Below are 16314 nucleotides of genomic sequence, written 5' to 3'. Positions count from 1 at the left end.
TTTAACAAAGCCAAAAAGTAGCCTTCAAACAGTGCCGTGAAAAGAAGAATTACAAATCATTGCTATTTGCATGAATGTAAAACTAAATATGCATTGAAGCTGAAGATTGAAAGAAAGGCCACAGAATCTATTAGGAGTACTGTATACCCAGTCATTCTGTTTTTAATACAAAGTCAACATATCTACATACATGGTTTCAAATTAATTCAGATAGAAGAGGTTGAAAGTGTGAATACTCAGTAGCACTGGCCTGAATATCTCATTATGCATTGTAATCTCAGGGTCTGTTGTGCTCTTCTGTTTTGTTCTGACTCTTTGCAGCATTTCAGTCATTTGATTATCCCTTTCCTCAAAAGAATTCATGGTATGTGCTTTCACTCGGACTACTGTTTTAGCATTTCTGAGATCCAGTACATCAAAGCTAGCTGGGTATGCACTTTGACGGCTGTACCGTTTTGAAGAGAGTTCCTTTCCCTTCCAAGTCTTTCAAAATCGTTCAAATGGTATAATGTGCTTTACCTCCTGGGATGTAAAAAAGAATTTTGTCTCCCCAATTTGTTCAGTTTTAAACTCCAGATCAAAGTGCACGTGTATAACAATGTTTCTTTCAACATTTTGATTCTGAGAGCTGACATTTGATCATAACAATTCTGTATATTGTGCAATTATTCACTGCAACCATTTCCATAGCTGGCTAGCAAGAAACAACAAGAGAACCTAATACAAATATATATTCTGGGTAAATAAGGGCAATTAATATTTTAAAGTTAGTTCAGACCTCACCGACTGTGTATGGGTGTACTAGGAGAAATAGGAACAAGAGGTCAAATTCCAAAAATCATTGTGCTCACTTCGAGTTCCCTTAGATTCTCTCTCTCTTTCCAGTACTACAAAATGTTTGTCATCAAATGTTTGTTGCCATTATCAGAAGTCGCACATTCACAGCACTGGGGTTTCTCTTCCCTTTGGAGAACTGGTCATTTGAAGGGCTTTCCAAGGAGGAGTAAAGCACATTAAAATCACTGGGGAGGAGTTTAAGAGCCTGACAGAGGATCTTTTGTTTTGGGGATTTAGGACAATTTTGTTTAGGGCCTTGTACTGTATTGTTCTTACTGGACACTCTAAGGGAGAATTCAGTTCACAGGAAATATATATATATAGTATATATATATATATATATATATATATATATATATATATATATATATATATATATATATATATATATATAAACAAAACCTTACACAGGAACCATGTACAGTCACATTAGCTTGCCAACTACACAACATCTCGTTGATTATATTCCAATAGGTACTCAAAAAATAATATAAATATTCTTAGAAATTCAAGCATAATATCAACAAAACTAAATTAAAAACGTGGTGGTTAAATATTTTGACAACAACAGTAAGGCTCACTTTTAGTCTCTTGTTGAGATTAGAGTAAAAGACCCATGAAAACTGTCTTCGGACTTCCTTCTGTCTGAGACGGCTTAGGCTAAGTCCTTCCTCTTGTCTGAGACGGCTTGGGCTAAGTCCTTCATACGAACTACTTTGTGCTACGCCTACGCACGACTCCTTCACTAAACAAAAACATGAGTTATAATTTTTTTTCTAGCTCAGTTTATTTAAACGGGAGAGTAACTGGAGCAGACTGACCTCTATCAACTTCTACAGTGATTCTGGGGAATTCCTTTTTTTGGGAATACACCCTTAAACCCTAAACTTGCCTTCTATGAAGGGGAGATGCATGGAGATAAAGCTTTATGAAGCCGTGGAGCTTTCATTAGCAAAGTTGGAGCACTTTGATATTCACTCGCCAGATTTCCAAAGGGCAACACTGTCTTATTGAGAACTTCTGATTTGACAAGATATGACCCCTAGGATTAGAAATCCTTAATCTCAATATTTAACCAACCTCAAGTTCTCTGCCAAAGTCTGTACATGGATTTTAAGTTAATTACAGCCCAGCATGTATCTGCATTACCAAAGGATTGGGGCTGGTTTCGCCTCTGTGGTGTATACGCAAGCTCTTCCACTCAAACCCAGAGCCTCCAGAGCCAGCACAGAGCCTCCACACTGCTCCGGGGGGTCTTCCAGGAGCGCAGCGAAGGACGGATGAGCGTAGACGAACGACTAGATTCAAACCATTGCGAACCCCGTTTTTCCTCCTCACGCACAGGAAATAAGCAGCATATTTGTGGAGAGAGACAAAGAGAAAAGGTAAAAAGAGAGAGGGAAAGAAAAGAGAGAGAGAGAGAGAGAGAGAGAGAGAGAATGTGCTAGAAAGCGAGAGAGAGAAAGAAAATGACACACCATAATAAAAGTATTCACAGGTGCTCTGTTGAAAACCAACAAAAACTGCTGATGAATTTGACAGCTCTTCAAAGGCATGGTTCAGTCACAATAGCGCTCCAGTGGACCAGGAGTAAAAGAGACACTGAAACCGATTATATCACGTTACTAATGTACTGTACGATGAGTCAGTGGCACGGCTGTTCTCCTCCAAAGCTGGACGAAAAGTCCTTGACCTTTCACCCTCCGTTGCTGTTGCTCCTTTAGGCACAGAAGGTAGGAGTTCTGCGTCCGTTAGGGCGCCGAAACGTTGGCGATGGCAACATGGACCTTAGGAAAGAACAAGGTCACCTGGCTCCTCTTCCTCCGCCTCACAGCAGAAGCCGTCACCTCTGGCGGCTGACTGGAGTTCACCTTTGACCTTTTCATTGGCAAATACAGTTTGGGTAGAACTCCCATTGCAGAGTGCAGCAATTTTTCAGGCTTTTGAGTGTAATGTTTTTCTTTTGTCTGTGTGTGTATTTTGTTTGTTTTGTTTTTGTGTTTTTTTTTTCACACTTAGTACGTTTTCCATTCTGTTTTTTGAAGATTTCATTTTTACCCACATTGTAATATTTCTAAAAAGCCAACCACAACATTAATATCAATATTTGAACACTGAGGTAATAAGCTTGCTGTGTGATACAGAACTTTCCCAAGAAGTTCTAGAAAGAAAATAAGTTCTTTATAATTTTGTCTTCTTTGTCTTATCCTCCAAACATAGGTCTCCGCCCGACAATGTCATCGTACTTCAAAACGATCCCCTCGCAGTAATGGCATCATTCAATTTTACTGGGAAGAAAGTTAATAGATGCTTGTTTCTGGAACAAGCTCAGATCGGTTGTGTTTGTAGATCGTTGTGAGATGTGAAAAATGGCGTTGAGATGAACGGGTCCTCCTTCCCTTACGTTGCATAGTGATCAAAGCTTCCTAAGTATTCAAGAGCAGCCTGGTAGCAGAACTGGTATTCCTCCTGCAGAAATCCAACACACAGGAGCACACACTGTTCAACATACCAGCTTCAGAGTAAGACAGATGCAGACTTTGTAGAGTAGCACATAAGAAAACGTTTGGCGGCATTATTGTTACTCTATTCTGTAATTTTCATTAAATGACAGTTTACCTGGAACAGTAATGCCAACACAACACAGACCTGTGTAACCTCTAAATATAGGTCCCAACTGAGAGTGTTATAGCATTATTATTAAATAATGTCAAAATATATTAAAGCGTCACAGTATTGTGATATGGTACTTCTGTCTTATATCTAGACTACTGACAACATAGATTATTACTAATAACAGTCACGATTTAATTTTACCCCTTAAATTGACTCCAGACATTCACATACAGAAAAACAAACAAACCAAAATAAAACAAAACTATGCATATGCTTAAATTACATGCATTACAACCACAGTCTTGCCAAAGTTACCCAAATGTGTAGCCTAATTATATCAGATGATGCTTTACCATCAGAACATATTGGCATCTGTATATTGAGATTTTATTATGTAATTGGATTGGTGTATCATTACTGTAGTTTGCCCTGACCAATTATCAATAAATGTTATAAATATGTTGGAAACGATGTCCTCTGTGTCCTGGTGCAGTGGAGGGTGGGGGCGGGGCATGGGGTGTGTTTACCTCAGTCTGCACCATGGCTGGTCGTTGTGTGCGCAGCATTTTGACAGTCTGGAAAATGTCCACGGCGCCCTCGTAGCGCATCCTCTCCAGTACGATACTGAGAGTGATAAACACGCCCGTCCTACCAACGCCCGCGCTGAGAGAGAGAGAGAGAGAGAGAGAGGGAAGAACAGAGGAAACAGAGAGAGAGAACGAGAGAACAGAGAGACATATGGAATAGGCATGAAAGTAGAGGTATGAGAAACAGTGAGAGAAGGTCCGATAAATGCAGGGGAGAGAGAGAGAATGAACAAGTGAATAAGTGAAAGAGACAGAGAAGGAAAGGGGGATGAAGTGGAGAGGTGACAGCTGCTTAATGAATCACTCTCGTTTGATTATTATTCAGTTTAATGTGACCCAGCGGCACGCGTGATTGGCCACTCGCGCACCCTGAGGCTCCGCCCTTCTTTCACTCGTCCATAAAAAAAAATTGTTTAAAAACGCATGCAGGTATTTACAAAACACGCAGACCAGTGTCACGACTGACAGCCAGGTCTCAGCTTCACCTCAGCCAACGTGAACTGCGTGAGCCGCGACAGAAATGTACACACTCTGGAAGGTGTCCCAAGGTCAAGCACTGTTGAGCAGTGCAGGGTTGCACGCTACACCGAGGTTTCAGGCTTTAGTTTCAGCTGTGCCATGTGCCTCTGTGCGGTCTCTGAGGATCTTTATATTTAATCAGCCACATATGCAGCCTCCCTGGAACAGCAGGAGGTCATGGGTAGTTGCCAAGGGCACGGAGGCAGCAGCCATCACCTGAGATTGACCCTTGACCTCTTGAGTCACAGCCAAGTCTGCACCAGCCCAAATGGGCAGGGCCAGGCATCAAGGGTCACTCTGCCATTACAATGGAAAGGCCCACCCACCTTGGTATCTCAGTGGGCACACTGAAAAGCTTTTATTGAGTTAATGAAAACAAATCCTAGTAGTTAAAAATGGCTTTGTGTGCATGCAAACACAAACACACATCAAATCCAATAAGCTTTCACCCTGACATGGAGGGGACCTATTGAGAACTACCACAGACCTGCAGTGGACTGTGATTGGTCCATCCTGCCCAAACTGCTCCTTGGTCTTGTGCACCTGTCCAATGAAATCGATGAAACCCTCCCCTGATTTTGGCACTCCTTGCTCAGGCCAGTCAGTGAACTGGAACTGCCTGACAGTTCTGGACTGTCCATCCTTCAAAAAGAAGACACAAATGCACACACAGTAATAAGTGACAAAGTGACAAACCAGTCTAAACACACTGTAACAGGCATAAACCATTCTTGCCAGCACAATGTCATCACGGTGATCTCACACGTCATGGTGTGACAACAGTCAGCGAAATGATGAATGTTTTATTCAGCACCAGGCTGTTTTTTTCCCCTCCATTTAATCATTACCAATTCCTATGTGCTAGATGGACGTCCTCCATCGCTGGACAGCCACCACCCTGCAAGGATGGAGTCTAGCTTGTGCTTTCTCCAGGACACATGACACCAGCCACCACATTTATGTAACTATTTATTAGCCAGGAGCATATCTTCAGTGGTTTTGCTCACATTGTGCAGTGTGGTACTCACTCTTGCATCCGTGACCTTGAACTCTCTCAGGATGTACTGGGGCATGTTGTACTCGGCCATGGGATCCACCACAAAGTACTGGTATCGAGCTGAACGTTCTGCCGGCCAGTACTGGTGACATTTTTCCTGTATACACACATTCCCACTTAAGGATAAATAAAACAATCTCTTGAAACACAATTCCCAGTCCCTGGGAAGATTTCAAATCTATCTATATTGAGATACTTGACACAATGAGAGCAGTAAAACATGATTTATTAGGTTACTGCCTTTTGCTCCTCGCATCTAAAATGTTCTCTATGAATTCTGAAGGGGGCAGCTTCTCCAGCTTCATTGCTGCTAAAATGGCGGAGTTGTTTCTGCAGGACAGCCACTCACCCGGCCCATCTCTCGCAGCTTGGTCAGCATGACCACAATGGTAGAGTTGTGCTCCCAAAGCATCCTCCAGAAGTCCTCGGTGGTCTCGGCTAGGGGCCCCTGCGTGGCAATGTACGCCCTCTGCTGTCTGAAAAGGGTACAGTGGAATACACGATCCAAAACATGAAAACCCCACGGTGGATTCCCACCTACCTTTTTAGCTTTTGAACACTGTTTACTATTACAGACACGATAAAACACGCGGGCTGGACCTTGTATGAACAGTGCAATATCATTCTATATACCTCAGCCTGAATTCAGCATAAGGTGAAAACCTGCTGAATGTGGAATAGTTTTTATATGTGTACAGCTACACTGTTATAGGACCTACTCCTTTGTAACTCCCACTGTCACTGCTATTCCAGGATTGTAATTCTCAGCCCAATCCCTGAGGCCCAACAGACAGTTCACATTTTTGCTCCAGCTCCCAGCACACCTGAACCAAGCCATTAGGAGCCCTGAATACCTGGCACAGTGGAAGCTAGGTTAAAGCAAAAACACAGACCATCAGGTGGGCCCCCAAGGACTTGGTTGAGAAACCTGGTTCTAGTGCATTCTGAAGCATTTTAGCTGTCTGAAACAGTGCTGTAGAGTACCTGTATCCATCGATGAAGCTGGCGTTGATGTAGTCGGAGCCGTCGAGGCCTCTGATTGGCTGCAGACAGACACGGGTGGTCTCATAGGGCATAATGTTGACCAGTCTATTCTTGAACTTGTTGCAAGGCAGGTTGGCCGTCACAAACCGGGATGTGTGAGCCTTGCTGTTGGCCAGACGCTGAGAGACAGAGAAAAGAAAGGCATGTGTTCAGAACACCGAGCCAAAGCAGGACAGAGGAGAACAGAAAAGCCCAGATCAGTCAAGAAGGACAAAGACAGATGAAGAATACTTTGCCTAAAAATGGCCAGTATATCTTCTACAGGTGACGTTATCACAAACTTTCCTGCTTTTTACTGTTTATTGCCAAACACTTCCTACGGTAAGACCTAATAAGATCTAACATGCTTCCAAGGATGTTAATTTAAGGTGATCTCTTTCTGGTCTCTCCAGTTCTGAGTAAATCATTCCAAAAAACAAAAAAAAAATCCATCTTAGACACAATCTTAGCTTTAGTATCTTTATCAACATGCTAACATACAAGTCTTCACAGCTCAGCGTGATATAGTTCATACTACCAGGAAACAGAACTCCACGTTATCTTCTCATCCTCACAGCTGCTCTAAGGGGACGTCAGTGCATCTGATATGACAAAACACTTCCAGGTCTTCCTTTTAGAAGAACGGGGTGGATAGAAGGGGTGTGTTTGATGTGTGAGGGTGTGTTTCATGCCCTCTGCACCTTGAACTCCAGCGCCATGCCCGTGACGTGTTCGCCCATCTCCACCTGCGCCAGCTTCTGCAGGTAGGAGAAGAGACTGCGGGCGGCAACCTCGGTGGTGCCACAGGCGACCGCCTCCAGCAGGGCCTCGTGGATGAAGCCGTACTGGTCCTCCGTCTGGACCATGTAGTTCCTCTGCGCGCGCATCAGCGTCACGTGGCCGTAGACGTCCACGGTGTGCTCGTGGCGGATCCGCTCCAGCATGGCGTCAATAACGATGAAGCAGCCCGTACGACCCACGCCCGCACTGAGGGGGGGGGGGGAGAGAGAGAGAGAGAGAAAGATGTAGAGAGAGGGAGAGAGAGCGATATGGAGAGGGAGAGACAAAGAAAAAAGAGGATAGTGAGAATGAACATCTTTGCGATATACCTATTACATTTTTATATAGCACTAAGCAATGTCACCTGTACTATTTCAGTCAGGCTGTTTGAAAACATCTTACTCTATCTAAAGCCACATCAGAGAGTATGCTGCCACATCATCAAGCTGAAGTGTATGCGATTATGTAGTTGTACTAGAGTGGGTATAAAACACCTCCAGTCGTAATCTAGCCCTAGGGGGTGGATTTCAGAGTATAGCACTCAGGATTGTAACTCTCTTTCTAATTCCACTGTAATTCCAAATGATAGATTCTCTGTTGCTATAGAATGGGAGGAGATAGCCCAAAACAGTGTAATCAGCATTAATCACCGGGGCAGGTGTGTGTGGGTGTGAGTATGTGTGTCTCTGTGGGTGTTAATGACATGTAGGTAGAATGGTGTGTAGTACCAAATTTTTAGCACGTTATTACTCTTCATGCCATGTCTGCGTCCTGTAGTAAGACAAGAGTGTGATGATCTCTGAAATGTGTGTGTGTGTGTGTGTGTGTGTGTGTGTGTGTGTGTGTGTTCACGAGATTATTGTCCAAGGAGATTTTACACATCGCTGGGTCACACACAAAACATTCAGACAGAGTGTATCAATCGCATACAATGAAGTGCATATAGAAAAAGTAGAAGAGGGAGACGAGAGATAGAGAGAGATGGAGTGGAAGATAGAGATGGAGGAGAGAGATAGAGAGAGATGGAGTGGAGGATAGAGATGGAGGAGAGAGATAGAGAGAGATGGAGTGGAGAATAGAGAGGGAGACCAGAGAAAGTGGGTCAAGAAAACAAGGAGGTTTTGCCCCAAGTGACTGAAAGGAAGAAATCAGCATCAGATATCCTATCTAGTCCTAATCAGACTGGGAGCTTAACATTGAGATTCGTCTAAGATCTGCCTCGCAGGTATTCACTGTACACTAAAGAGCCTTTTCCAGTGTTAGCCTTATCTACAGCAACCACACCCCCCCCCCCATAAAGAATTATAAGCAAACGTCTCCGAACACTTTTGATCTTGAAGTTCTTCATAGCGGTTTGTCTATTCGTACGACTACAGAAAGCATTCCAGAGGATAATGTGCCTTTTGTGGAATAGATTCTAAACCGAGCCTTATTTGTAAGACTGATCTCTCTCTCTCTCTCTCTCTCTCTCTCTCTCTCTCTCTCTCTCACCCACTCACACTCTCACTCACTCAATCAATCAATCAAACGATATGCACTCTTGTGCCTGTGGTTCGCCTGGATCTGTGGATGAATATACACAACAAACTGCCAGCACAGTGTCTAAACGTAGCTGGTCAATGGGAGTGGAAGTGTATACTAAAGGAGGCGTGTCCGTGGGAGTGTAGACCGAGCGGGCGTCGTCTGTGGAAGTGTCCGTACGGACCTGCAGTGAACAATGACAGGGCCTGCGTCTGGAGGGTTGCAGGCTTTGACCCGGCGTAGGAAGGCCAGGAACGGGGTGGGGTACTCTGGGACACCATGATCAGGCCATGCTGTAAACTGGAACTGCCTGACCTCCCTCCTCTCGTTACAACCACTCTGGAAAGAGAGAGAGACAGAGGGAGGGAGAGAGAGAGAGAGAGAGAGAGAGAGAGGGAGAGAGAGAGAGGGAGGGAGAGAGAGAGAGAGAGAGAGAGAGAGAGAGAGAGAGAGGGAGGGAGGGAGGGAGAGAGAGAGAGGGAGAGAGAGAGAGAGAGAGAGGGAGAGAGAGAGGGCGAGAGAGAGAGAGGGAGGGAGAGAGAGAGAGGGAGGGAGAGAGAGAGAGGGAGGGAGAGAGAGAGGGAGGGAGGGAGGGAGAGGGAGGGAGAGAGAGAGAGAGAGAGAGGGTGAGAGAGAGAGAGGGAGGGAGAGAGAGAGGGAGGGAGAGAGAGAGAGGGAGGGAGAGAGAGAGGGAGGGAGGGAGAGAGAGGGAGGGAGAGAGAGAGAGAGAGAGAGAGGGAGGGAGAGAGAGAGAGAGAGAGAGAGAGGGAGGGAGAGAGAGAGAGAGAGAGAGAGAGAGAGAGAGGGAGAGAGATTTATCACATCTGTATTGTACCGAAACAGATACTAATCACCATGATGCGTTAATTTCACCTTAAACAACCAACTCTCCTTTCTCTGTGTTGGCTAAGCCAGTCCCCCCACACTGAAAACCTGCGCGTCACACTTTCAACCAAACGGCTCTTAAAGAACTCTTAGCCAAACCCATTAAAACTGCCCATTCCAAAAAGTCAAAAACGACTTCATCCCTCATACTGCAAAACGTTTCCAAGCGTCTCTCTATTCATGAGAGGGAGAGAAGAAAAATGGAAAGAAGGAGAACGAGAGAGCGTGAGAGCAACAGAAAATAAGTGAGCAGGCGTGAGGGAGACAGAGAGAGCGAAGTATGAGATGTGATATACTCTTTATGGGAGAGGAAGGTAATTATAGAGCTAAAGATTCCAGAGGAAAGTGTCAGGCGTGTGCAAGAAAGACAGCAACTGTCAGCTAGCAAGAACGATTTGGCCAGGGAGTCGAGGAAAGAGAGGTACAAGCAGGGTGTGAGAGAGACAGACAGACAGACAGACAGACAGACAGACAGACAGACAGACAGACAGACAGACAGCACAGACAGGCCACCTGGTTGGATGAAAGGAGAAGATCAGGCGAGACAAAAAGACAGAGAGACTTAGAGATAAAGAAAAAGTGAGAGAGTGTTAGCAAGGGAGAAAGAGAGCAACCGGTGTTTATTCTATATTTGAAAATAATATAGAATATATTCTATATTTGTAGAATCAAATCATATATATATATATATATATGTAGAATCAGTACAGCTAGATACCATATATATTATTTCTGCATTTGACATAAATCATGGCAAATATAGCGGAACATATTTTAATCAGTCAAATGTCTGGACAGCGCTGAGAAGGAAAAGCTGAGGGTCAGCGAGTCACCTTGTGCAGGGAGAAGGTTCGCACGCAGAAGGTGGCCAGCTCCATGGTGTCCAGCACAGTGACCTGCACCAGGCCGTACGTTTCTGTGCCTCTGCTGGGCCAATACTGATCACACTTTATCTGCAGGCGCACAGGAAAGGCCTATTGAACGCACACATACATGCGCGTACACACACGAGCACGCACGCGCGAACACACTCGCCCACCCACACAGATTCCCGCGCAGACTCACTCGTGCGCACACGCTCGCATGCATCTGCGCATCTCACACGCACGCGCGCGAGCAATCTCACCCGTGATTTCTCCTCCAGTTTGGTCATCATCACCACGGAAGCTGCTCTCTGCTCCCACACCATCCTCCAGAAGTCTCCGAAGGTCTCGGGCAGGGGGCCCTGTGTGGCGATGTACGCGTTCTGTTTCCTGTAGCCATCAATGTAGTTTGCATTGATGTAATCACTACCCATAATGCCTGACAAAGACAAGAAATAGGCATGATTGGCGCAGATCGTTTTTATATGAATGGACACAACACACACGGAGAGAACTTTTTTTTATTGATTATTCGAGCTGGGGCTGAATCCAAACTGGCTCCAACTCCAACGACTTTTAGTGCACCATAGCGCCATCACACCTGGCATGAGCTTAGTGTTTTATTCCCTTTTTTTTTCCCTAACTGAATTTCTTAAAGGGCTTGCTAAAGTTTCTACAGCTGTGACACACGCGGAGATGCCCGAGCGGGTCGTACCGTCCACTGGCACGAGGATGACCCTGGTGTGGTCGTAGACGATGACGTTGGCGTAGCGGTTCTTCGGCTTGTTTACCTCCAGGTTGGAGTGCTCCCACGTGAACTGCTGCCCAGGGTCGATGGACTGCAACAGGCAGAGAGACACAGCTGTGTCAGAGCCGGGGACGAACACGGCCTCACCGGTGCGACCGTCTGAGCCTGAACGGACGGCCAGCGCTGACTCAGTCGGGCGAGGCGCGCGGGGATTAGCTCCATAGCTCCTCCCTTATGAGGGAGACTGCTCACAGCTAGCGCTCAATAAAACGCTGGCTGGATAACGCGTGGCCTGCTTCCAGAGACTCTCCCAGCTAAAGCAGGCCAGCTGGCTGAACGAGGTGATGAGTGTAGCCAAGGTGACCTTGGATTTTATGACCACCTCATTCTCTCCAGTCGCCAGAACATGCCCCCAGTCCCTCCGTTATGTCCCTCAAATTCTTGCGTCACCTCTCTCTCCTTCTTGTTTTGTTCTCATCCTTTTCTTTCCGTCTCTTCTTCTCCTTACCCAGGGTCTCTGCCGCTTTCTCATTGACTTTCTCTTATCAAGCTCTTTTTAATTCTCTCCCTCACCCTCTCTGTCGTTCTTAAACTCTCTCTCTCTCTCTCTTTCTCTCTCTCTCTCTCTTTCTCTCTCTCTCTCTCCTCTTTCCCCCCAGCCCCCTTCTCATTAGTCACCTCGTACTCCTGGGAGAGACGAAGGTTATCATTGGCCTTCAGAAGCTCAGTGTGTTCTGCCAGCTCTGTGATCGAGATTGGGGGATGACTCATCATACCTGCAGGGGTCAAAGGTCAAAACAAGGCACAGGCAGGAGAGTAGAACAATTAGTCACCAGAATAGCTGTTAGGGAGTGATGTGTGTGCGCTTTCATTTCTGAGTATATTTCTGAGTGTGTGCATGTGTGTGTCCAAAAAAGTTGTGTGATTCCTTATTCCATTTTTAAACGTGCATGTGACTACACGTGATGTAGGTATGGTGATTGTATGGGTGATTACACGTGATAACATGCGCGTGTGCCAATCTGTACATGCAAGTGTGTGGGTGCATACACATGCACGTACGTTTGTGTGTGTCGGTGTATGAAAGTGTGTGCGTGTAAGAAAACACAAGAACACGCAGCGAGCGAAGGTGGTGGGTGGGTGCTGGTGGATGGATCTACGCTTTCATCTAGGCAGGTGTGATCTCACAGCTATGAATCATAAATGACTGCACCTCCTGAGAGGCAGCCATTTTGTTTCTAGAGTGGAAGAGGGAAAGAGCAGATTCAAAAGGGACAGAGAGAGAGAGAGAGAGAGAGACACAGAGAATTCACCAGAGAGAGTGCATGAGAGAGAGAGAGAGACAGAATAGAGAATGCACTGGAGCGAGAGGAAAAATTTGAGGAAAATTTTGTTCAGGATCACTGGAGCCATTTTTGGCACTTTTATAGTGAGGATTCCTGCCACCTGCAGCAGATCTACAGACATTCTGGATGCTGTCCTTGGTGTGGAAAAAAAATAGCATGCTCTGTCTCAGTTGAAAGCTGCGTCCTTAAGCTGTGCTTACTGTTTGACAATACACTATGGACAACTTCACTTTAACTTTTGACACCGAATTGAGAGCCTGCCTTAGCAGAGGGCGCAGTGGCATTATCTTTGAGCTAAAGAAGAACAGCATTAAAGTGTTGTCCTCTTTGTAACAGAGGATACTGTACGTCCTCTTGTGGATAAGGGTGTTGATTGCACTGAGGCAGAAACATATCTATATCAAGTATCAATTAAGGCCAATGCACCCCGTATAAAGGCCAGACTTAATTAAAGTGGTGAAGTGTTCTCTCTCTCTCTCGCTCGCTCTCTCTCGCTCACTCTCTCTCTCTCTCCCTCTCTCTCTCCCTATCACTCTCTCTCTCTCTCCCTCTCTATCACTCTCTCTCTCTCTCTCTCTCTCTCTCTCTCTCTCTCTCTCTCTCTCCCTCCCATCTCTGCCCCCCCATAAATGTATAAAGCTATTATGGCTTCTCAATAGCTGCGCTGGTCTTCTCCTCTTTTAGCTGATAAAGGACACTGCATGACCCCACAGGGCAGTTTTCATTTTCACCAACACATCTAACCAAAGCGCCACTATTGTCTCCACATATGTTCTGGGTCATACATTGTGTGAGTGAGTGAGTTCGTGTGTGCATGCGCGCGTGCGTGCGTCTGTGCGCGTGTGTTTACGTGCCTGGTGTCTGGAAGTTGATGCGTCTCATCTCTACGGGGTCGGTGGGGTGATGGGCAATCATTTCAGCGTTGTTCAGTAAACACTTGGTGCCCGGCTCTGAGTCTTTGCGCTTGCTAATGAGTAGAAACACACACACACACACACACACACACACAAAACACCCATGCATAAACGCAGCAACTTAACTAGACTCAGGGCACAGCAATCAATATATGCAATCTACAAGCATAAACTGGCAATTAATAGCAGTTCCAGCAGTTATCTGCTAAATGTTATATAACAGAAAATCCAATCGGGCTATTATTAGCAAAGCAGTTAGCCATTAGTAAGACTCTGCAATTTAAGGCTTTTCCTACTAGAATAAATACTGTAATCTCCCATCAGCAATTAGAAGGCAGTAATGCTTACCTGTCTGGTTTGCTGATGTCCCCACAGAATGTAACACAGCAAGGGATACAGCATTGAGAAGTATGATATATATAAAGGTGGTGGGGGGTGAAAGGGAAGCATGAGGTAGAGGGAGAACGGGGTAAAATTAGAGAAAGAAGGAGAGAGAGAGAGAGAGAGAGAGAGAATTCAGGTAGACAGGGAGATAGCAAGATAGGGAACAGGGAAAGAAAGAGCAACAAAAATCAATATTTTGCATTTGTATGCAGGGGCTACATGACACCTCCCGGAGATAAGAGTGCGGTGCATTGGGGACCGTTTAAACTGCAAGGCCCTCGGGGGGGGAGACGGTTCCGGAGTAAATGGAAGGGCTGTGGGAGTGGCCTGGCTCAGGGGGAGATTTATCTGGCTGATCCATCGCCATGCCAACGGGCTAGCCGCGCCAGGCAAGGTCACCCAGGCGGTTTGGAAGGCACCAATACCTTCCACACCCAGGCTACCCAGTCCCCGTAAACCAGGGCCGACGTGCACCTGGGCCGGGGAGCGGGAAATGGGTTTTATTCTCAACGAAGGCGGGCAAAGGGAATGAAACGATGCCCCAAATGTCGGCCCTAGATGCAGCCTGGTTTTAGTGTTTGCTGCTAAATTTGAGAGGCATCGGATTGTGCTCACTTTGAATCAGCTTGTAGGGAGTTTTCCCTTTTTTGGCCATATGCAGGAGCCATTTGGCTCCTTTTCCATTATCTCCTGATATAATTGAATCTTTTTCCCCCTGATGCTATTATCTCCCTCTACCAAAATAGCAGCCTGTTACATATTTAATCTCAGCTTTTACATTCTCCCTGTCACACCATGGGGGACATTTTTCTACTGTGTAATGGCAACTTTACTTCTAAGGACTTCATTTCCTCTTGTCCAGATCCATATCTCATTCAGTCATTCATTCATCTGTTCATTCATCTACTAGCTCACTTCTAGTAAATCACATTGCAAGTCGGGAACATAGTTTTAATGATAATGCTGAACTAAACAGCCAAACCAGGCTAAGCGGCTAAGCAGCTAAACAGATCTGTTCCATTCATCAAAGGGGAAAGTAAATACACCAGCTGTTCAGCCTTCAACAAAGAAAAGCTCATAGTTTCCACTCACTTCTTATAGAGCAGGATGGCGATGACTATGCAGATGATAAAGACCACAGCCAAGACGGGCCCGACCACCCAGATGAGGCCGTCGCCAGCGTCCAGAGGCTGCGGGTCTGAGACGGGTGCGATGACCGGGTCGGTGTAGGGGCTGGCAACGAACATCTTCTGAACACACAAGCACAGCGATGTCACACACAGCTCAACGAGGCGGCGACGTTCCAAATGTCATCTGAACTGTATTAGATTGCTTTTACTGTCAGCATTACTGTCAGTGTGGAGCAGAGGGAAAGTGAACAGGATGGGTGCTTGTAGTCACTATAGTACTGGAGAAATACCACAAATGTATTTTCTTAATCACTACGCAGGATGCAAAAGTCATTAACCCTCCACTGTCACTTCAACCTACATCTATGCCACTTTGCCACTTTAAGAGGCCTGGTGTAAGACAAGCCACGGGGAAAAAAATTTATCCACACATCCCAAAGCACATATACATGCATCTCACAAACATGGAATGACATTTCCTCAGGACTCTCTAGCCTCTTACCCCAGTGGTGGAGTTGAGTTCGGCCAGGATGAAGAAGACATACTCCTGGCCCGGTTCCAGGGCCCGATTGTCAAAGCCTCCGTAGTCCAGCTGGTCTCCGAGGGTAAAGAACGCGGGCAGGGTGGAAGGCGTGAAGCGGGCGGTGATGTATGCCCGACGCAGATCCACCTGCCTCTGCCGCGGGTCGCGCTGCTTCTGGCTGATGTCCTTCAACAGCTGAGAGCATGCAACTCAAATGAGCACAGCTCAACTGAACAACTCAACTGTACAGCTTAACTGAACACAACTCAACTGAGCATAACCCAACTGAGTACAAATCAGGTGGAACCATTTTGTTGCTAACAGGTTTGTTGCTAATAACCAACAACTAGGCAAATAAGGAACATGTTATAATATTATGTAAATGTTTATCTCAATGATACATTCCAAGAATTATAATACTGGTTCTTAGTTTGCACCACTGGAGGACATGCCGTTAAAGTTCATTTGAAATTTTGACAAACCTATTTCAGACTGTCATGTCCCATAAAATACGCAACACACTAATGAAAATTATTCAAATCATCTTGACACAATGAATGATATGAAAAATCTTGTGGACA

The 16314-nt window shown here is 45.6% G+C and overlaps 1 protein-coding gene across 12 annotated transcripts in view; it reads right to left on the bottom strand.

Annotated features, from left to right (window-relative positions):
• Positions 1-130: 130 nt before the first annotated feature.
• The window catches only part of ptprsb (protein tyrosine phosphatase receptor type Sb), an 80093-nt gene continuing 63909 nt past the window's right edge, over positions 131-16314 (bottom strand). For 6 of the 12 annotated variants that reach the window (XM_081722498.1, XM_081722503.1, XM_081722506.1 and 3 more), the window contains 16 exons: positions 15713-15928; positions 15173-15330; positions 14045-14056; positions 13637-13749; positions 12115-12212; positions 11404-11527; positions 10952-11127; positions 10659-10778; positions 9125-9279; positions 7341-7626; positions 6601-6779; positions 5966-6092; positions 5588-5713; positions 5047-5201; positions 3981-4116; positions 131-3306 (listed from right to left, as the gene is read on the bottom strand). In XM_081722498.1, the coding sequence (XP_081578624.1) occupies positions 3238-3306; positions 3981-4116; positions 5047-5201; positions 5588-5713; positions 5966-6092; positions 6601-6779; positions 7341-7626; positions 9125-9279; positions 10659-10778; positions 10952-11127; positions 11404-11527; positions 12115-12212; positions 13637-13749; positions 14045-14056; positions 15173-15330; positions 15713-15928 (2250 nt within the window). In that variant the 3' untranslated portion in view covers positions 131-3237. The remainder of the gene's footprint in view (positions 3307-3980; positions 4117-5046; positions 5202-5587; positions 5714-5965; positions 6093-6600; positions 6780-7340; positions 7627-9124; positions 9280-10658; positions 10779-10951; positions 11128-11403; positions 11528-12114; positions 12213-13636; positions 13750-14044; positions 14057-15172; positions 15331-15712; positions 15929-16314) is intronic. The other 6 variants (XM_081722502.1, XM_035528070.2, XM_081722504.1 and 3 more) reach the window with 3 other exon arrangements.

This window comes from Electrophorus electricus, chromosome 11 (assembly GCF_041902795.1).
Source record: "Electrophorus electricus isolate QZ-2024a chromosome 11, ASM4190279v1, whole genome shotgun sequence".
Lineage (NCBI taxonomy): Eukaryota > Metazoa > Chordata > Actinopteri > Gymnotiformes > Gymnotidae > Electrophorus > Electrophorus electricus.
Note: the sequence above shows the minus strand (reverse complement) of the source record. Positions and strands in the feature narration are given on the sequence as shown.